The 22,031-nt window shown below is 32.7% G+C and overlaps 2 protein-coding genes and 1 long non-coding RNA gene across 3 annotated transcripts; 1 reads left to right on the top strand and 2 right to left on the bottom strand.

Annotated features, from left to right (window-relative positions):
• Positions 1-542: 542 nt before the first annotated feature.
• LOC146913289 (F-box protein At4g22280-like) lies at positions 543-2,782 on the top strand. Its single transcript, XM_085716493.1, has 3 exons — positions 543-600; positions 1,250-2,269; positions 2,355-2,782. The coding sequence occupies exons 2-3, from the start codon at positions 1,262-1,264 to the stop codon at positions 2,640-2,642; spliced, it is 1,296 nt and encodes a 431-aa protein (XP_085572619.1). The 5' UTR covers positions 543-600; positions 1,250-1,261; the 3' UTR covers positions 2,643-2,782.
• Positions 2,783-10,052: 7,270 nt separating this feature from the next.
• On the bottom strand, positions 10,053-11,889 carry LOC146913290 (putative F-box/LRR-repeat protein At5g41840). Its single transcript, XM_085719058.1, has 3 exons — positions 11,812-11,889; positions 10,728-11,703; positions 10,053-10,641 (listed from the first exon to the last, which is right to left on the bottom strand). Exons 1-2 carry the CDS (start codon positions 11,848-11,850, stop codon positions 10,732-10,734), a joined length of 1,011 nt encoding a protein of 336 aa, XP_085575184.1. The 5' UTR covers positions 11,851-11,889; the 3' UTR covers positions 10,053-10,641; positions 10,728-10,731.
• Positions 11,890-14,429: 2,540 nt separating this feature from the next.
• On the bottom strand, positions 14,430-15,791 carry LOC146913291 (uncharacterized). Its single transcript, XR_015013375.1, has 3 exons — positions 15,421-15,791; positions 15,209-15,303; positions 14,430-14,743 (listed from the first exon to the last, which is right to left on the bottom strand). It is a non-coding gene; the product is annotated as an uncharacterized LOC146913291 (long non-coding RNA).
• Between the last annotated feature and the right edge of the window lie 6,240 nt (positions 15,792-22,031).

Here is a 22,031-nt window from a genome sequence, read left to right on the forward strand (position 1 = left end):
GGTGATTTTCACATATTTTTTGTTTTATTTCGTGGGTTTTTGTGATTTCGTGTTCTAGCGTGACCTTTTTATTTTTATTTCCTGTCTTTGCGCGGTGTGTTTTTTTATTTCCATCTTAGTGCGGTGTTTAATTGATTTAGGTTTAGAGATTAGCTTTGATCAAGTGTAGATTCATTGATTGAATCTACACTTTTTTTTTTGTTTAAAACAAAAGTGTAGATTTAATCAATGATTTTTGCGTCATCAATGTTGCACATCTAGAAAGTATTCTGGTGGCTTGAATATAGTCATATTTGCAGCTATACGCACTCTACCGTTTTATGCTATTAACATGGATGATGTGATGGATTCATCCGTTTTGTTTTTTGCGACTTTAAATTTGTATTGTATCGATGTACGTTAATTTGAATAAATATCGTTTATTTTATTTTATTTTTAAATAAAAAAAATTAGATTTAGAAGTTTGGGCCTTTGCGTTGTTGGCCTTCTACTGTAAACTATAAATACCAAAGGGTTCCGTCATTCTTTCATTCAGCCGAACAAAAAAGAAAAGAGAGGGAGCTTTCAACTTCATCACACTCCGTTTGTTTGTTCGTTCAGGTTAATCACTTCTACTTGTTTTGTGTATGTGTTCTTCTTCTACTGATGTCGTAATTAAAACCTATATGTGTGATGATTAATTAATTGGATTATTCGGTCTGTGTTTAAGAACCCAAATCAAACATGCAAACAACAAGGTATTTGTGATTTCCACAATAAAATTAAGTAACCTATATGTGTGATGATTAATTAGTTGGATTATTTATTCGGTCTGTGGTTATGAACCCTAATAAAAAACTCATATTTTTCCTTCAAAAAACTCATATTTTAATATTTTAGTAGTGATTTTTTTTAAAACAATATTTTAGTGGTGATATGTAATAAGATTTTGGATTCGAATTTGCATGACCTTTCTTAGATCATTATTAATATTGTTATTTATTATGATTTTTTTTTGGCTTTCGCATCGGTTATCTGGCTAATGCGTAGAGGCATGTGTACTGTCCAAACGTTGTTTCCCTGGGAATCAATCCCGGTATTCCCCGGGTACGTCCTTGTAAGGAGCACCTTGCCACTGGAGCCAAAACAACTTGATTTTATGATTTTTTTTTATTAAAGAAGATATTGTATTCATTTATATAATCATATTATATTATATTTTTATTAAAGAAAGATGCATTCATTGATATCATTGATTGTTTGAAATTAGGTCAACGAAAACATGAAGTCAGATTTCAGCAGCACAAGAAAGAAAAAGCGTGTTACTGAAATTTCAAAAGAGGGAAATTGCTCTCACAAATGCTTCCATCCTTCATCCCGTTCCTCTCAAGACTCGACAATGGTGGACAGAATCAGCAGTTTACCAGATGAGTTGTTGTCTTACATTCTCTCTTTCCTCCCAACCAAACTCGCTTTCACTACAACCCTTCTTTCCAAACGGTGGATCCCACTATGCTATTCACTCCCTGTTCTCGCCTTTGACTATGAAGTCGACAAAAAATATGAAACCAAGCAAGACTATGAAACCTTTGATTGCTTTTGTCGTTTTGTTGACACTCTCATGCTTTCTCGTCCTTCAACCAACCAACCCCTCAAATCATTTCACCTAAACTTTTCCTATGGACACCCCGATACCGCGGTTAATGTGACAAAATGGCTAAAAGCCGCAAAACAGCATTGTGTTGAGGAAGTACATCTTAGTTTGCTTTCCCACACATTGAATCCTGTTATTTTCATCTCTCGAACCCTTGTTGTTCTCAAACTTGAGAGGATAGATTTTTCAATTGATACTTCATGTGTTCATCTTCCATTGCTCAAAACCCTGCATTTGAAACGTGTTGGTTTTAGAAATCGAAATGATTACATCAATTTTATTTCTGCTTCTGCTATCTTACATAAATTGCATGCTGAGCATATCTATCTACGTAGTGAGATGCATAGTTATAAAAACAATATACCAGAAGAAGGATTTAAATCTTTGACATTGTCTAAGTTGGTTAGAGCGAGTATTAGTTCAATGGATACTTTGTTTAATGGTATTGATAATGTTGAGTTTTTACGCATTACTAAAGGATTCGAAGATCAAGAGGCATCTTTTAAAGCTATTCCACTGTTTCCAAACTTAAATCATATTGAACTAGTGTTTTGTAATAGCTCGTTTCATTGTTGGGATGGTATAGGAGAACTGCTCCGCCATTGTCCCAAGCTTCAAATTCTTATTATTAAAAAGGTATGTTGAGTAATGCGTTTGTTTTCATGTTTGTTCTTATTTTATCATATATTTTGACAAATGTTTTTTTTTATCCTTTTGACAGTGGACAACAACCAACTCATCCAATGAATGGAAATACCCTCTTTCGGTTCATGAATGTGTTTCGTCTCACCTTAGATCATGTACTATTGTAAACTTTAATGGCTCGGCAAATGATCTTCGATTTGCATCATATATTTTGCAAAATGCGGGTCTTTTAGAAGACATGAAAATCTGTGTTACTACTAATGGAATGCATTTGGAGAAAAGTCAGATAAGAGATGAATTGACCTCTTGTCCAACGTTATCTTCAAGATGTAGACTATCATTTAAATTTAAGTATTGTTACTAGATTTATCAGTGTTATGCATTAGTTTCTATTCTAATATGCAACCATTTAGTTTGATAGTTTGGACAACATATATAGACATGGTCTTGTACAAACTAATTGGGATGACAATGATTATGTTCTGATGCTTTTAATATTAATTTGCTCCACCGCCTTATTTGATCTCAAAGTTGTTTGATTGTGCTTGTTACTGAAATATGTTTGCACTATTAAGGAGCATATGATATACCAAATGTTAATAACATATGCATGGTGTTGCGACTATTATCCTTTTTTTTTTTGTGAACAATAGAAAGATCCAAAGAAATTACAATGGCTATATTTAAAATTAGATGTATTACTGGCAGAAGTACGAGCACTAGTGGACATATCAAAGACTAGATGTAAATGAATTTTTTTGGTACAAATTGGTATACCACAATTCCTATATAGGACCTGTTTTTCTTGACGTGGCCAGCTTGTGTGTTTTACTATCTTCAGATTGTTGCATTTTGAGTTCAAATGGCAAATCAAACATCAGAAGACACATCTGCTATGGTTGGACTTGGACTCGCACATCTTTCAAATACATATTTCCAGGAAACTTAAAGCTTAATGCATAGTATATTCAGAGAAGTGAAACTCTTGCTTGGTGGTTTAATAGGGAAAACAGAAGGTAATTCAACTTTTTGATCTATGTGCATGCTTGCTTCATATGTATTATGGAATTGAATATACAATGCAATATGAAATTGAATAGTCTGAGGTTGTTGATATCAGACTCTGGGATAACCTTTTGTTTGTTGTTATAGTTGTTGAAGGATTCTTAGTTTTTGGAGTGTTCTGTTCTGTTGCTTAGTTTTGAGTATTGTTTACATTTTTTGGTTCAATAATATTTGGTTTTGTTGTATGTTTGTCTATGTTGTTTCCTGCTTATTGACAGTTAGTAGCATGGTCTGATTTGGGCTCATATCAGAAATCGAAATTATCCTTATTTAAGTTTTATATTTAAAGTAGTGAAATATAAATTTATTCTATTTCTTGCATTGCATTATCCTCGTGAAATAAGTAACTTTTTATGGCTTGGTTTATGTTGTGGTTTATGGCTAATACTTGAAATTATTAAAAAGGGTGCAGCTGAGGTTGTTTCTTAGGTTGAGTTTATTGTAGATAAAAGTAAGCATCATAAGTACGTGGAGGAATTGGGGTTACCTAGGAGAGATAAGTTTAGGCGAGGTTTTTTTTTACTCGTTTGGCATATTATTGTGTGGTCTATCTGGACGGTCTGTAATTATCTTGTGTTTTTCATTAAGGTTTTAGATGTGGAGGAATTGGTTCATAAGATCCATCAAAGGTCTCAAGTTCATAAGATCCATCCACAACACTTAGCTAGGTTGATCTGGTGGTGTTAACTTGGGACCTTGGAGTGAGTTCCTCTCAATATCTCTGACTCAAGTGGTGTTGACTTCTTCAAATAAAGTAATTCATAAATATATAAATCCATTAATTTAAAGTAGAACTTATTAACATGCTCAACAAATGGTATAAAATTAGCAAGATTTTGTGAAGAGTCTGACTTGAAAACCTGTGGTGACATATTATTATTTGGATGGGAAGGAATTCATTTTGGATTGTTTCGGAAATTTGCTGTTCAAATTGAGAAATGGAGTCAGGCCTAATGCGTCCATCCAGATTTTGAGAGTTTGGGATAAAAAATAAGTTTGGAGACTCACTATTTGGCCGCCTAATGACCAATTAATATTAAGCCTAAAGAATTTGATGTGATCTTTGAAAGGAGGAAAACATATCAGATCCAATAAAATATTACTAAAAAATTCTTGTTGGTCAACGGTAAAAAAATTGGCTATTCTCTTTTGTAAAAGTTGTTGATTGATTATTGATACACAATAAGTGACTAAATATAGGTCCTATCACAATTTAAATTTAAAGTGGCAATTCTTAATTTGTGGAGCAATTTAGTAAAGTAAGAATTGCGGTCTTATCACTTTTATCAAGAATATTCACAATGAAAACATCTATTTTATAATACTTAAATGAGTTTCAGGCGTCATTTATAATTTTTTAATAGTAGTATCTAATAAATATTCAATCCCTTAACCCAACATCTTTACACAAATATTTTAAATGGGACTTACTGATCAACTATTAATAAATTCATACCATTACATTTCAATTTTCAATATTAAAAAAATGTGGATCTTACTTAACATTGAGGTTTTAAATGAGACAATTAATAAATTCATATCATTACATTTCAATTTTCAATATTAAAAAAATGTGGATCTTACTTAACATTGAGGTTTTAAATGAGACATTGAGTCTTATAAGATTCGAAAAACTTTTCTATCGAATGAGGTACCTAATAGGTATCAAGTCTTATAAATTTAAAACCTGTTAGGGATGGTCTGGGTCACATTCTTGTTGGTCAACGGTAAAAAAATTGGCTATCCTCTTTTGTAAGAGTTATTGATTGATTGATTATTGATACTCATACCCATAAAAGACAACAATAAGTGACTAAATATAGTTCCTATCACAATTACAATTTAAAGTGGAAATTCTTAATTTGTGGAGCAATTTAGTAAAGTAAGAATTGCGGTCTTATCACTTTTATCAAGAATAGTCACAATGATCCTTCAAAAAAAAATGAAGACATCTATTTTATAATACTTAAATGAGTCTTAGGGGTGTACACACCACTCATTTATAATTTTTTAATCGTAGTATTTAATAAGTATTCATTCCGTCAACCCAACATCTTATACAAATTTTTTAAATGGGACTCACTAATCAACTATTAATAGAGGGTTAAATATGGTTTTGGTCCCGATAAAATTGGGAATTTCTAAGTTTAGTCCTTACTTAATTTTAATAGGTTTTTTGGTCCATACCAAAAAAATTACTTCTAATTTTAGTCCCTACTACTACAAAGTTTGTTTAATCATCCTTAAACTCTTAAATTTTTGAACGATTTTTTTAGACAAGTTTAGAACACTATGAAATGATCATTTACTAAAATTTAAAATTGTTTAACATGAAACGAATTAAATATGAATTTTTCAAAACAAAAAAAGTTAAAGATAAAAATAACAAAATCTGGACGTTGAAATCAAATTTTGTAACATTTTTTTGCAGAGGAACTTTTAGTAATGTTCTTAATACGTCTGCATAAAATTGTTCAAAAACTCAAGAGTTAAAACATAAATTGAACAAATTTGAATTGAGTAGGGACTAATATTTAGTGCAGAAAAAAAAATTAGGGACTAAAAGAACTATTGAAATTAAGTAAGGACTAAACATAAAAGGTTCCAATTTTATAAGGATAAAAAACATATTTAACCCATTAATAAATTATAATCATAAACATATTTTACAGGTTCCATATTCAATATTAAAAAAATGTGAATCTTACTTAACATTGAGGTTTTAAATGAGACATTGAGTCTTGTAAGACTAAAAAAAAATTCTCTCAAATGAGGTACCTAATAGTAGGTATCATGTCTAAAAAATTTAAAACCTGTTAAAGATGGGAACACATTCATGGTGACTTTTCAAACAGCGATTAGTGACTAAAAATAGTTCCGATCACAATTTAAATTGATGGTGGGAATACTTCTCCAAGGTTTGGGGTTCTATAAATTGGCTACATCTATCAACAATGTGATATGACATAACCACTTACATTTTCTTAGAAGACAAAAAAAGGTGATGGAGTGGAAAACACTAGCTAGCTTGTGCTTCTTTCTCATTGTTCTCTTAGCTGCTCGTAAGTTTATATTATAGTCATTTGGGATTTGATTTTGTATTTTAGTCATTATGTTTAACTCGTAAAACCATTTTTTATTACAATACTTTTTATTAGAAAATAAAAACATGTATGCAAGCTATAATTTAGAGTTTAATTTTTATATGTTAACGATTTTTAAAGAATATTTTTAATAGTAGATCATTTTAGAGAATTTGATTGTAAATTCTGATTGAAATAATCTTGGCAAAATTTACTTACCTCTCGATCAAATTATATATCACTTTGGCGCTCTTCCCTTAAGAATTGAAGGAGGAAAACATAAAAACAAATCTTAAATTTGATGTAACAATTTTTTCTATTTACTAACTTTATCCCTAAAAATTATACTTCATCCATTCCAAATTATATGACATTTTGGTCATTTCACATGTATTAAGAAATGTAATTAATTTTGTATGGAAGAGTGATATTATTAGTTATTTTAAAAAATTGTCCTTAATAAATAGTATGAAAAAGATAAATTAAATAATTGAAAGAAGAGAAAGTAATAAATAGTTAAGTATATAACAGAAAAAGTATCATTAATACTTCATTGATATTATAAAGTGACATATTTTGTTCTTCTTCAAAGCGACGCATACTTTGAGACATAGGAGTATCTTAAATAAATCACGGGAATCTAAAAGGTTGACTCTGGTATTATAAATTTATCTTCAAGAGTTTAATTATCTTTTACGAATCATTATCATGAAGAGAAATAAATTACGGGAATCTATGCTTCCCTGGCAATTGATTTTGCTTTTACAAATTTATCTTAAGAGAAATAATAGTAGCTAATGTTTTCAGCATAGTATTTATTACATATCAAACAAACATATGTAACATTATATACTAATAATAAAAAAGTTTTTCTATCATGTGCAAATTTGCAAATGTTAAGAAATTTAAAATAGTAATTTTGTTAACTATTGAGTGTTGAAAATATGTTGCTTAAGAAAAATAATACTGTTCTTTTGGAAATTGCAGATGAAGAAGTGGAGCAAATTGAGGCTTGTGAGTACCTAAATCAATTCTTCAGGGGTGCATGTATTGGTTCATCTAGCAACCAAGAATGTGACAATCTTTGCAGGAGAGGATCAGGCTGGTATAGTGGTTCTTGCAAAAATCAGAAATGTGTTTGTGCCTGTTTAACGTATCCATAAATAAATAATCTAGCAATAGTATCATTCATAGCAAGATTATGTTCATGGAATAAATCATTGATCAATTCCCTTCCCTTTAGTGAGAAGAGAATTAATTAATATATGGTTTGCAATTGCAGATGCACACAATCATGTTGGTCTTATTCCAAGAAGAGAGAAAAAATGATTAAAATTTCGGAAACCGTAAAACTGTCAGATGTCAAGTTTTGCCCGCGACTATCAAGTCACTTGCATGAGCTCTTTGAGCTATAAGGCTTTTTCTACCTTAAAATTGAAACACATTCCTCTTGCCTTAATTTCAATACCGAAAATGAAGTCATAGCACTTTGACCCTTAGCTTCGTCTAATTTCATTTTCCGCTGTTTGATGCGACCAGTCTCATTCTGATTGCGCTTATTAGATATCTGAATAACAGATTTAATTACAACAAAATAAGTAATAAACAAAGTTGTAAAGACTTAACCCATCAATTACTTTGCAACCATTTATGCAGAGGATAAAGAAGTAAGCAACTCAAGTATCCATAAGGTGATTGAAAATGTTTACCTTCATGGCTTGGAATACTAAATATTATCATTATGCTAAAAGATCAAAATGGATAGAGGACCCTATTAGCTTTAAATTTTTATTTTTTTTTATCAACATAAATAAAGAGAAATGTTACCGAGTGTAATCTATGAAAGTTTTACTGAGGTAAGTTTGTGTAATCTATCCACTGAATATTGAAATATTTGACTTTTTTTAAGGAATAGTTTCTCATTTTAGAATCCTGGGCAATCGGTAGCAAACCCATTTATTAAAACAGCGAAGCAAAAGTGTAAAATGGGAACAGAAAACAAGGTCAACAACGAGAAGAAAACACAAAACGAACCACCTAAAAACGCAAATGGAAACAACGACAGAACCGCGACACAAACAAAACCTGGCCATAGCAGAACCAAACGGGGGCTACAAAGCTACGAAAACAGGGGCATCAAAACAGATGTTCAGCACAACCTCACTAATGTGCATTCTACTTCAAGTAATCACGAGTTAATTAGCCGCATAATGTTCAAGAAGTTGCTTCAATTTCCGAAATAAATCTGCGGTATGTAAGATTCCAGCTTGAAGAGAAATGTTTACAATAGAAGCTTCAAAGAACTCAAATTAATATTCAGATCTAGAAAATTACTGCGGATGTGCAACTAAACAACGTTCATGCAATATTGCAATCTAATAACAACGACATAAGTATATTTTAGTTGCATTGATTATTGACTGAACAATAACAGATGGAACAAGAAAATCCAAAATGAATTCTTAATGAAAAATCTCAAGAAAATAAATAGAGTAGTAGAGACCACTCTAAATAAGAAAATCACAAAAGCTTCATGTGACTTCATGTATGGAGTGTTACTACGTAATGTGGACGATAGGGGAATAAATTTAACACAACAGGATTCAGAATTGGTAACTTCTAGTTCTAACTAATATTCTTGTTTCGCTACTACTTCACCTAACCCAATGACAAATTCATTCATTAGAAAATGAAGCAACTAGCTCTCATGGTTGGAAATTATAGTAGGATCAATGTAGGATGATATAATTGTAATTGTAATTTTGGTACCTATGGTCTTGGTACAAATTATAGTTATCTCTACTTGTATTCAATCAAGAAAGTTTAAGTACAACATTACAATAACTCTCTGTCAATTTGTTACAAACTAAATATGGATGAACAATAATTTGCTGCAAGAAGTAAGATAATGTATCCGGACCAGAACGACCAAGTCAATGGACATCATAAACTGATAGCAACACGATATGGACAAACTAAAAATACAAGTCGTTATATTTCTTACGAATATTTTCATAAACGAAACGCAAGAATGAACACTTGTCCGTGTGTTAAAAAAATATTGAAACTGTTAATCTCTTGTTTGGCAGAATTCACTGGTTAGTGGGTGTAAAGATCTATTCTTGCAACTATTGTTTTTCATGTTTGTAAAAATAAGCATTTCCATTAATTTAGATGTTATGAAAAAAAAAAATTGGCCCGGTATGATTTATATTAGACACCATACATATATTATAAGCTACTGATTTGCTTACCATACAGCATGCATATAGAATCGAATCCAAAATAAAATCAAATCAAATCAGAGAGATGAAACATCATAATAACCAACCAAAATCAGAATTATGTGTTGCAAACCACAAACACTAAAAGAAAATGATTCTCTCATCATACCCATTTCTCCCTCTCCTATCTTCTTATAACAGAATGATCACTCAACAACGTGGTCCTTAATCTTCGTAAAAAGTTAAGATTAGCAAGCATAATCGTCGAAATATCATGTTCAATATAAAACCATTCATGCATTTCCACCTAACAATTTAAGCTTTTGGGAATGGTTCTTGAACAAATGACGACTTGGCCAAATAGGTAAAAAGAGCAATGAAAAGAAAGTGCAACACACAAAATTAACAAAGGAAAGATAATAGTTGCAGCACCATATTTATATATGATAGCAATTGGAATATCTCAAGCTCCTTAATGCCAATATCAAGCACAATCAAACAACTTTGACAACAAATAGGACTTGGAACGATTCTCATTTTCAAAAGCATCCAAACATAATCATCACCAAGACACAATATGGTAGTCCACTCTAGAATTTGTCAATACTACTGTATACAAGAAGACAAAGCTTACCTATGATGTCCAAGCTATCAAACTAAATGGTTGCAACATGTTAGAAACGAAAGTAATGCAATAATTCTAATAGCGAGCCTTAAATAAAAGTTTACATTCTGGAGATATCTTTGGACAGGAGGACAGTTCTTTTATAATCTGACTTTTTTCTAAAAGCTTTCCATTTAAGGAGCCAGTATCAACGACTATTGTCATGTGTTGTAAAAGACTCGCATTCTGCAAAATGTAAGTTGCAAATCGAAGATCATTTTCCGAACCATCAATGTATAAAAGAGTACAAGATCTCAGGTGAGATGAAATGCATTCAAGAACCGAAATTGGGCATTTCCATTCCTTGGAGGAGTTTTTGCGTGGGAACTGTCAAAGGGTTAAGAAAATAACATTTATCAAAATATATGAAGAAAAAAAAAAGAACAAACAAACAAACATACTACTCAACAAACCTTTTCAATCGAAAGAATTTGAAGCTTGGGACAATGTCGGAGCAGTTCTACTACACCATCCCTTGTTATAAAAAAACCTCAGTTCAATGTGAATTAAGTTAGTAAACATTTTAATGACTTTGAAAGAAGCCTCTGTGAATCCTGTGGTTATACGAAGAAACTCAACATTATCAATACCATTAAACAAAGGATCCATTGAACGGAAACTCGCTCTAACCAACTTAGACAAGGTAAGGGACCTCGACCCTTCTTCCTGTGCATTGTTTTCATCACGATGCATCTTACTCTGTATATAGATACGCTCAACATGTAAGTCTTGAAGGATAGGACAAGCAGAAAGAAAATTTATGTAATCATTCCGATTTTTAAAATAAACATTTCTCAAATCTAGGGTTTTGAGCAAGGGAAGATCAACACACGAAGTATCACTTGCAATATATAACATTACAAGTCTGAGAACAACAAGGGTTCGTGAGATGAAAATAGTAGGATTTAAGGCATGGTAGCTCAAAGAGAGATATAAATCCTCAACACCACGTTGTTTTACAGATTCCAAACATTCCTTGAAGACTTCAACCTGACAACCACCCTTGTGGTTTCCAAGTCTCTTTCTAAATGGAAAGAAATAGCTGAGGTGAAATTTTTGAAGCTGTTGGTTGATTGAGAGGGGAGAGAGCATGAGAGTATTAACAAAACGACAGAACCGATAGAACTCATCTTCACCGTCGTCTTTCTTGGTTTGATCGTCCGAGCTGAGAACGGGGAAGGTATAGGCGTTTGGCTTAACATAGTGAAAGTTAAATCGGAAGGAAGGGAGTGAATAGCAGAGTGGGGTCCACCGCTTGGAAAGAAGGGTTGTAATGAAAGCTTGTTTAATCGGAAGAAATGTGAGTATGTGACACAACAACTCATCTGGCAAACCGCTTATTCTATCTACCAAACCGTTTCCACCATTACAGAGTGCATCATAGTTCACCTAAAACATAAACAAAAAAATAAATAAATATGAAATATATCGGTTTTCTTTAACAAGAGAATAAGGAAACCCTAAAAAAGCAGAAACGATTAAGGCAGAATAATGAACCTGCTCTTTTTTCTCAGATGCTCCATACGTCTTCTTCATGACTGAATCAACGCTTTAACCAAAACAAAACCCTAAGATCTCAATTCTCCAACTTGGTTTGTATTTATATAGTTAAAGGCCCAGCAAAAGCAGAGAAAACAAGGGAAAGCCCAACCGGCGCCCTAGAATGTCAAATATCTCTACAATATTGTATCATTTGAGTCATACTATTTTATAATTTTATCTCTATCTATTTTTTGATTCAATCTCTATCTACTCTTTATATTTACTTGAAATAATGCAACTTCATCCTTACTATTTCAAATACTTCGGTCATTGAATACTTAATTGATTTTTCTAAGTGTACCAAAATTCGTTCAAATCATAATATAATTTGGGGTTGTTCAATGAATGATTCAGTAAATAGAGAAATAAAATTGATTTAATCGGGCTTCTTCAAAAAAAAAAAAATTGGTTTAAACGGAAGTTAAAGGTGAAAACCATTAAGATTTTTGAATCCACTTTTTGTCACTGCTTGGTAATAAATATCCTAGCTATACAATTGATCATCCTATGATTACTATTCTAAAGCCATCATCCAATGAACAACTATGCTATGTCCAATTACAAAATCTATGGTCAATAGAGAATTACTCCCTCCGTTTTTAAATATAAGCAAAAGTCACTTTTTAGGTTCATTCATTTAATTATGTATGTGGTTCATAATATGAATCACATATGAATCACATACATCATTAAACGAATGAACCTAAAAAGTGATTTTTGCTTATATATAAAAACAGAGGGAGTATTTCCTTAATTCAATTCCAAATTAATTAGATAGAGAAAATCAAAGGTTAATCCTTAGTCCATGGTTTGAAGTTGACATAAAACAAAACCTTAATCCTATATCATTTTCAAAATAAACTTCTCATAATGGTTAACATGATTTTCGCTCGAAAGACTCGTAATATTCATATAAAGCTCCTTCTTGAAGAAGCTCTTTCTTTTATGGATCAAATTGATTTGATGTTGACATGTAACGCCGTTTACTCTAGTTTGCTTATTGGTAATGATCGTAGTAGGGATGTACAAAAAAAAACCAAAATCAAATTAAATTGATAAACTGAACCGCACCAAAAAACCAAAATTTGACAAACATCATCCAATATTCATCCAGAATGTAAACATATTCAAAATATTTCTTTAGAACAATATATAAGATAAAAGCTAATCCAGAATATAGATGCTTGAAGACATGAATTAAGTTGTGTGGACCAATATTCTCGTCATTTAACAGAAGCAAAATTATTCCAATAATCTACTTTACTGAATGCTTGATTTGCAAGAAAGAAGTGTCATTGCAATAGATGTATGCCAAAAACTCGTTGCAGATTAACCAACTGAAGCCATGTGTCGGATCAAGTCAACCACGCGTGAGCTGTATCGAGAGAAAGAGAAAAAAAATTAGAAAGCAAATTTAGGATTCAAAATGTACATAACTTTAGGAATATGTGTAATTGTATCCTTTATGTACACTTACTTATAGTAAATATACCAATGATTTGATCTTGATTGTTATGCAAGTTAAACTATATTGAACCACAGTTGGTTCAACTGGTTTTCTTACTTATTAATTTGTCACTTAATTCAGCCGTAGTTGAACCAATTGAACTATGAACATGAGGTCTTACCAATTTGATTTCAAGTCTAATTTTTAAAACATGTATTCTCCTTAGTGACAAGTTTACAAAATTGTAATATATTCAAAGAAATTTATTAATATATTAGAGGAAAAAAAAAAAGGAAAGGCTTAGAAATTTGTGATGCTTGTAGCCCCATTCATTGTCATACCAAGAGACAAGTTTCACAAAATTGTTATTCAAAGAAATTCCTGCCTTTGCATCAAATATGCTAGACCTGCGCAAGCAAATGGTGAATCATATTGTAAGCTTCATCACACTAACTCACTTGCAAAACTGTATAGTCATAAGTGTGACACTTTTCCAAAAAAATAGCAAAGTGTGACAATACATTTTATTATACTTTTTTATTTTATTAGGATATTTGTACATAAATTCCCTTGAGATTATTTCCTTAGACAAACTTGCAACTAAGCTCTCAAGTTCTAACTTTTGTCCTTTCTAAGGTTTACACTTTGGTTCTCCCCTTGGGAATACCGATGGTTGAAAGTCGCTCAATTTTGACAATAACCAACATCGTCACCTTTAAGCAGATCTTTAGTGTCTTCCAGATTTTACATTTGAGACGATGACTTGGCTAGTATTGATTCAACATAACCAAGCAAAACAAACATAAATTAGATTTTTAAACACTAATATGCGCATTTCTTCACTAATACGCCCACCTGCTGCCGTCTAGGATACTATGCTTATACCAACGGCAGAAGTGCCATCCCAATAGCTTATACCAACGGATAACTAGCTTGTTGCTAAAAATTTCAGAGCTATAGCAACGGCATTTTACACCTGTTTAATTGCTTTAGCCAACCTGTATATCCGTTGGTATAGGACCAGACTGCCCGTTGCTATAAGTCTTTCTTTTTTTTACAAATAAATATTTTTGTCTAAACCAAATAGTTTTTTTATTATATGCACCACACAATATTTAAAGCAAAATAAAAGAAAATTTCAATTATATTGTCAAATTAACAAGTATTACAAACATGTGAAACTAAAATCTTACAAACTAATAAAGCTACATGGTACCAAGTTCTTATCCTTATAGAATTAACTTAATACAACCTATTTATGACTTAAGCTCGGATTTCTATTAACGATTTAAGCATCTCCTCTTAAGGAACTGGAACAGAGAATGTTATCAACACAGTCGTTGAATCATATTTGAAGCCAGCGCACACTTCAGCAGCGGATGCTGCAAGGAAGTAAACTTCAAACTTGCCACTGCCTCTCACCTTAACAAATTCACTCGTCTGCAACATGGGAGAGAGAGAATTATTAGAATCCAACAAAAAACACACAACACAAAGCCTACGTCCTACGATAACAAAACACAACAAGGAGAAAAATACACTCAATCCTAAAAGAAATCTCAGTAACAAAAAAACGCCTATGACATGTAAGAGTAGGTTTAACATTTTTCCCACTATCATCTCGGTCCTATTTTAATATCAATATTAACTCAGCACAACAAATCACAATCAGAATGACAAAAATCAAAATCTCCAAATCACAATTATTAAAAAGCTAAAAAGAGAATTAGGAAAAATAACCTGGTCTATTGTATCCTTAGCACCTAATTTCATAGCAATCGCAAATACATATTTCAGTGGCTGGCAAAATATCGTACTACCAGCAACTTCAGTGTATTAAAAGTTCAACTCCCCACAAAAAATAATGCTAATTAGTACCTCAGATGATAATGGTATAGGAAGTACCTTGCAAGGTCTGAAGAGGAAGTGGCTTTCTCTTAGTAAAAATTCACATGTAGTGCTTGAAACTTAGTAGTTTTATTCTTCAAGGAACTTTCAAACTGCAGTCATGTAATCAAAAAAGAAGAATTAAACAAGTTTTCTTCAACACATATTTCCCTTCCTGCTAATGACTCAGTTAACAACATCATTCATAAACCAATTTGTATTTTAAAAACCTCTTTGGAGCTGATATTCAGGTGAAAACTTCTCTTTGGACGGTGATGGATCATAGAAGATCTGCCAAATAACATGAAGAAGCATTGATACGAAACTGCAACATAAGATTGACAAGACCTTCATTAGCTGTATAATGGAATTCTCTTGTACCACGCTCGATTCAATGTGCTCTCCATTCTTATTCTTTTGAAATTTAGCATTCTCTTAATGCCTATCAGCCTAGTAGCAAACCTGCAATAATAATTTCAATTTCAGACATATCAATTGCTAAGGAGCAAAATGCAGCCCCTAAACACAAACACAACACCCCAACAGGAATCAAAACCAAACACACCACACAAAAAGAAAGCAATAAAGAAAGTATAACATCTGACCTCTGGAATATGTGAACCAATTATAAGTAATTCTATGGAAGAAGTGACATGCAACTCAACAGAGCCTTCAAATGACATAGTGTTCCAGGAACCACAGAATGTCTTGACTAATGACACAAGTTTAGTCGATCCTTCTAAGGACTTATTTTTCTCCAACTCCTACTCAAAGCACTTCATTAAATATTTTGATCATGGCAACGTATGTGCTTGAAGGAAAAAGAAGGTGATGGTCTCTAACTTCAGATCAAAAGAAACTTCATAGTTAAATCACCTCAGAAACCTAATAGTGCTAAAAGCACAACTCAAAGTTTTCAAACATTATCCAACGAATGAAGTTCAGAGATAATCACTATGGGATAAAGTAATTATCTACAACATAAAAAAATGCATTACAGGGTGAAGAGACACTTTTACTAATAAAAAAAGTAATAAATTAGTGTCACTAATACCCAAGCAAATAGCGTAATAATCACAGTGAACTCAAATAGTGTAATAATCACTAATAAATTAGTTATACTCTTAAGGATTTGTGTAATCTAAATAAATTCCTAAAACTTAATTCCTATCATGATACAAAACACGAAAAACATCAACTTGTTATTTTCCATACAATTTCTTCTCCTTGTTATTTTTCCCTTAAACATAAAATGCACCATTACAATTGCTTATAACTTTTTTTTTCTCTATTAAAGATTGAAATTAAACATTAGATACATCCAAAAAATTTATAAATAAAAAATGTTGAATGATAACCTTAAATGTAAATTTACACATTATGTGATCACTACTAAAATGGGTTTTGATAACCTTAAATGTATGTAAATTATACAACTCAATATCAACAACCAAAACTGGGATCCTATGTACACTTGTTGCCACAAAAACAATATTTTTAATCATGTATATTCACAAAATAAAATATGTGAAAAATGTATTATGATCCTTTACTGGATTTTTTAATCCCCCTCTTTAATCCTATTTTTCTCTTCAATAAGATAGATAACATTGTAGAATATTTTTAAAAAACCATTACACTTGTAAGTGACAAATATGAAAATATGGGCGACAATCAAATAAAGAACTTACTGTAAGGAGTCCGGAAATTTTTTTTTTCTTTACATAGTATCCTCTTGAATTGTTTCCACCTAGTGGTTATAAGATTGTCGATATGAATCAGCCGTCATCGTGGTAACCTAATATGACCAAATGGACCAAGGTCCCATGAGAAAATAAAATAAATTAATAAATAGAAAAGGAACACATAGAATCAATGTGAAAAAAGTTTGAACTGAAAAAGTATTGAACATTTGAGAATATTGGGGTCAAGACATGAAACTAATGAACTCTATGTCAATCAATGTTTCACACCACCAACTAACAAATGAGATTATCAGTCCCTAAAAAAAATGAGATCATCAAATTAAGTGGAAAAAAAATTGTTTCAGCCAAAATTAGAAATAATTAAAATGCTAAAAGAAGACGAAACAAAGTATCCAAAAAATTTTACCCTCTTCAAACCCAAGAGCTTGAGGAGGAGCAAACTCCTAAGTTCAAAGCCTACCGAACCAACCCAAGTGGGTTTTTCAATACATTGGAATTCACTTTCAATAGAATTATTCCCCATTATAACCCCTTCCTTACTGTTCATCATTGGGACTATTCTTTTGTTCCATATATGATTATATTAAAGCATAAAGGAATAAAAAAGAATTCTAGGATTTCATTTCTCTTTGACCTTATGCTAGAACAAACAAGAAAAGTTATTGACATCTTATAAATTGTATCATTCAATCTTGGCCAATTATGTCCTTATGCATTTCCATACACTCAACTCTTGTAACATATTTTTTCTTGCTGCCCTACATATTTTGTACAATATGTTACATGCCTAAAGATATTCAATACTAATTTAGATTCATGGATTCTCGCCTTCAAAGTGCACAATTAAATCTGTGTAGTGATTGAGTCTAAATTCCACAAATTTGAAGAATTCAATTTAACCTAATATCACACAACTAGGAGAATGTCATTTTTCTATACATGTATGTATAATATATATATATATATATATATATATATATATATATATATATATATATATATATATATATATATTAAAAAGATCCTATAAGAATAAAACCTGAACTAACCTGAAAACCTTCTTATTAGTTCCATGACATAAAGTATATGGTTTTAACTAGTTACCACATTTAACTCCTTGTGTTCATAATCTCTAACCTTTAATCAAGAACGCTCACTCACACTACATAACTTACAAATTCCACCATAATTAAAGCTAGTTATATATAGTCCTTGATTCATACTAGACCAGCCTACATAACCCAGATTTAATCAGAGGATATCAACACGATAAATGGAAATCACGATCTAGAAAATTCCAAGTTTAGCTCCATAATTTCCAATTTTCAGATTCCCAAATTTATGCTGCTAAATTAGAGTCTCAATATTCTCACTTTCAGCCTTCATATAATATTACTATTACCCTAAGAACATGATAGCAAGCTTAATCTCAACAGTAGACATTCTCTGTTTACCTAGACATTCTTTGCATATAAAAAAAATTAGTTTTTCAACATTGATTTCTATGTCCCATTCAAGTCTCCTATTTTAATTAGTAAATTAAAAGATGTATCACAAAATACAATTTTTTTTAGCTCTGCTAGGGTTTCTTCTTGTTCATGGATTTCACTTTCACGTCTCCACGGCCAGCGGCCATGTCTTCGAAACCGCCTGACCCTCCCGACAAGAGTGGTGACAAGGGAATGCTTGATGCAGGAGATAAAAATGGATCAAAACAGTCCATGCTCATATCCTTCCGAGACAAGGTCTTGGGATCGCAACCTACTGTTACAAAGGAAAGAGTTGATCTGGTGGCGAAGAAACTTGCACAGGTCGAACATATAAAGGGAAATAGATTGCTCCCAATGCTTCATGTTCAAGAGTCAGTGATGGAGGAACTTAGTCTTCCGTATAAAGGGTGTTTGATCGTGAAACTTCTCGGAAAATCGATTGGATACAACATGATGAAGACAAGACTTGAAAGAGTTTGGAAACTTAATGGAGGATTTGATCTCATGGAGGTGGAACATTCATTTTTCATGGTCAAATTTGATGAGGAGGAAGACAAAAACAAGGTGATAAATGGTGGTCCGTGGATGATCTTCGATCATTATTTGGCATTCCGTCAATGGTCTCCTAATTTCAATGCAGCAACAGCCACGATCGATAAAACAATGGCTTGGATAAGGATTCCGAGTTTGAATTTGGTTTATTACGACGAGAGCTTGTTATGGGCAGTGGCATCAATGGTGGGAACACCGGTGAAGGTCGACATGCATACGTTGCAAGTGGCGAGGGGAAAGTTTGCAAGATTATGCGTTGAAATTGATCTCACAAAACCTGTTGTGGGAAAAGTTGGAATTAACGGAGAGTGGTATCATGTCCAGTATGAGGGATTGCATGTTATTTGCACTCAGTGTGGTTGTTATGGCCATACTTTAAAGGATTGCACCCCTAAACACAAATCTTTAACAGCTGAACCAGAATCAGTGGTTGTTCCGACGACCACCGCGCCGGAAGTTGCAGAAGAAACGCTCACAGACAAGAACGGTAACAACATTAATGTGGGTAACGGTCAAACCGAAAAACCAGGGATAATGATGGAGGAGATTCCGTCCAAAACTGATATCTTGGGTATTAATGGTGAACCAGATTCTTTGCATGGTGAGTGGATTAAAGTGGTAAGAAAAAAACGAGTCAATAAGGTTGGGTCACGCATTGCTGGTGGAGACATGAAAGGTACGTCTTTCCAAAATCTTAAGAAAAGAATTAATGAATTGAATGCTGAAAAATATGATCAGATGCATGATAATAGGAGCGGTTACAAACCCTCCCAAATTAACTCTACTAATGCAAGCATTAAAGTAGGAAATAATAAACAAAAAAGAACTAGAAGTGATATTGGTACAAGCAAAATAGGCATAAATAATGGGAAACCAATTCATGTTGCTAGTTCTAGCGGTGATAATTCGGTAAAAAATAAAAGCTTGAGCGGTGTGAATAAAAGTGGGGACATGACAACTTTAATTTGGAGGACTCCTAAGTCTGTTTGTGATGAAGATAAAGGGCCAGCTGTCAAAGCTTGTAATAAAGTGGATAACTCTCAGTCTAATAGTGCTATCGTTCCAACATTGAAAGGTGATTTGAATGGCAATTCATCTAATGGTATTATTGGAGAGGAAACTTCACAAAAACATGAATTTAACTCACATCAACGTGAGGAAAATTTGCTGGCAGGTGCTAGTAACAACAAGAATGATGATCAAGATTCCATTATAAGGATGAATGATGATGACCAAAACGTGGGACACTCCCATGATACTCAAATGCAATTGAATTGATGTGGTAGTTACACATCAATTTCCTGTATCCTTTTATTTATTTTTTAATGATATTTATTTCTTGGAATTGTAGGGGTGCTCAAGGATTAAATTTCCGTAGAGCACTCAATAATTTTTGTCGAAAAAACAAAGTGGATGTTGTGGCTTTGCAGGAAACTAGTTGCAGCGGCAATGTTGCTCGGAAGGCAATCAAGAAACTTGGTTTTAAGAATTACATTGTTTCTGAAGCGCAAGGATTCTCTGGTGGCATTTGGTTACTTTGGAATAGACAGGATATTCATTTTGAAGTGATCCAGAATAATTTTCACTTCATCCACGTTCAAGTTAGAGAACAAGGTGTGGATCCTTGGCTTCTTACTGTGGTCTATGCGAGCCCTCGAGAGAATGAAAGAAATACAACGTGGTATCAATTAAGGGGACTTGCTACTAATATTCATGAACCTTGGATTATGATGGGGGACTTCAATGAGATTGCTAATCCTGATGAGAAAAAAGGAGGAGTTCAGCCGGACCTCAGAAAATGCCTAAATTTTTCTAATTGGATGAATGATTGTAGATTGATGGAGCTCACTACTATAGGAACCAAATTTACTTGGAGAGGCCCTAAATGGAATGGGCGTGACAGAGTTTTCAAAAAATTAGACCGTGTTCTTTGTAATGTGGAATGGAGATTAAAATATGATGAAGGTTTTGCTAAGGTCCTTCCGAGAGTGCAGTCTGATCACCATCCTATTATGGTTCTTTCGGAGGGGGAATTATCAAATGGAGGGGATCGCCCTTTCAGGTTCGAGGCGGCCTGGATCACTCATGAGGATTTTAATAGGATGATGCATGAGAAATGGGATAAACGCTTTGATTTGCTTCATAATATTTCTAACCTTACCCCTCATCTAAAAGAATGGAACACTGAAACTTTTGGGAATATTTTTAAAAGGAAGAATGAACTTTTGGCCAGGTTAAACGGGATTCAGAATAGTCACAGTTATGGGTACAGTAGCTTCCTTGAGAACCTTGAGAAGGAGCTTCACGACCAACTTGCTATAACCCTTTACCAAGAAGAGTGTCTTTGGTTCCAAAAATCTCGTAGCAAGTGGATTGCAGATGGTGATCGAAATACTAAGTATTATCATTCCAAAACAATCATCAGAAGGCGTAAAAATAAAATTTTGACACTCCGTGATGACTCTGGTGCTTGGATTGATGACCCAAATATCTTGAAGAATCTTGTGCGGAATTTATATACGGATTTATTTAAAGAGGATACTCCTAATCGTGACTCTATTGTTTCCTGGACCACTTATCCAAATGTTGTGGGGGAATACCATAACAAACTTATTTCTAATGTCCAGCTTAATGAGTGTAAAAGAGCTTTGTTTGATATGGGTCCGCATAAGGCACCTGGTGAAGATGGTTACCCTGCTATCTTCTTCCAACATTGTTGGGATAAGGTGGCTGACTCTTTGTTTAACTTTGTCAAACAGGTTTGGGTAAATCCTTCTCTCATTTCTTTTATTAATAATACCCTTATTGTGACGATTCCTAAAATTGAGAAACCAGAATTTGTTTCTCAGTTTAGGCCTATTTCCCTATGTAATGTTATATATAAAATCATTTCTAAAGTGATTGTTAACAGGATTAAACCTTTGCTTGATCGTATTATTTCTCCATACCAGTCTAGTTTTATTCCAGGTCGTAACATACACCACAACATTATTGTGGCTCAAGAAATGGTGCACGCCATGTCTAAAATGAAAGGTAAAAAAGGCTTCATGTCTATCAAAATTGATCTAGAAAAAGCTTATGATCGTCTTAACT

Source organism: Medicago sativa, chromosome 6 (assembly GCF_051527215.1).
Source record: "Medicago sativa cultivar Bolivia chromosome 6, Bolivia_mono, whole genome shotgun sequence".
Classification (NCBI taxonomy): Eukaryota; Viridiplantae; Streptophyta; class Magnoliopsida; order Fabales; family Fabaceae; genus Medicago; species Medicago sativa.

Excerpts from the sequence above, each read along its gene's own strand:
- LOC146913290 (XM_085719058.1), bottom strand. The coding sequence starts at position 11,850 with ATGAAGAAGACGTATGGAGCATCTGAGAAAAAAGAGCAG. Across the intron at positions 11,704-11,811 it reads CATCTGAGAAAAAAGAGCAG|GTGAACTATGATGCACTCTG; the intron begins GTTCATTATTCT and ends TTTATGTTTTAG.
- LOC146913289 (XM_085716493.1), top strand. The coding sequence starts at position 1,262 with ATGAAGTCAGATTTCAGCAGCACAAGAAAGAAAAAGCGTGTTACTGAA. Across the intron at positions 2,270-2,354 it reads AAATTCTTATTATTAAAAAG|TGGACAACAACCAACTCATC; the intron begins GTATGTTGAGTA and ends TCCTTTTGACAG.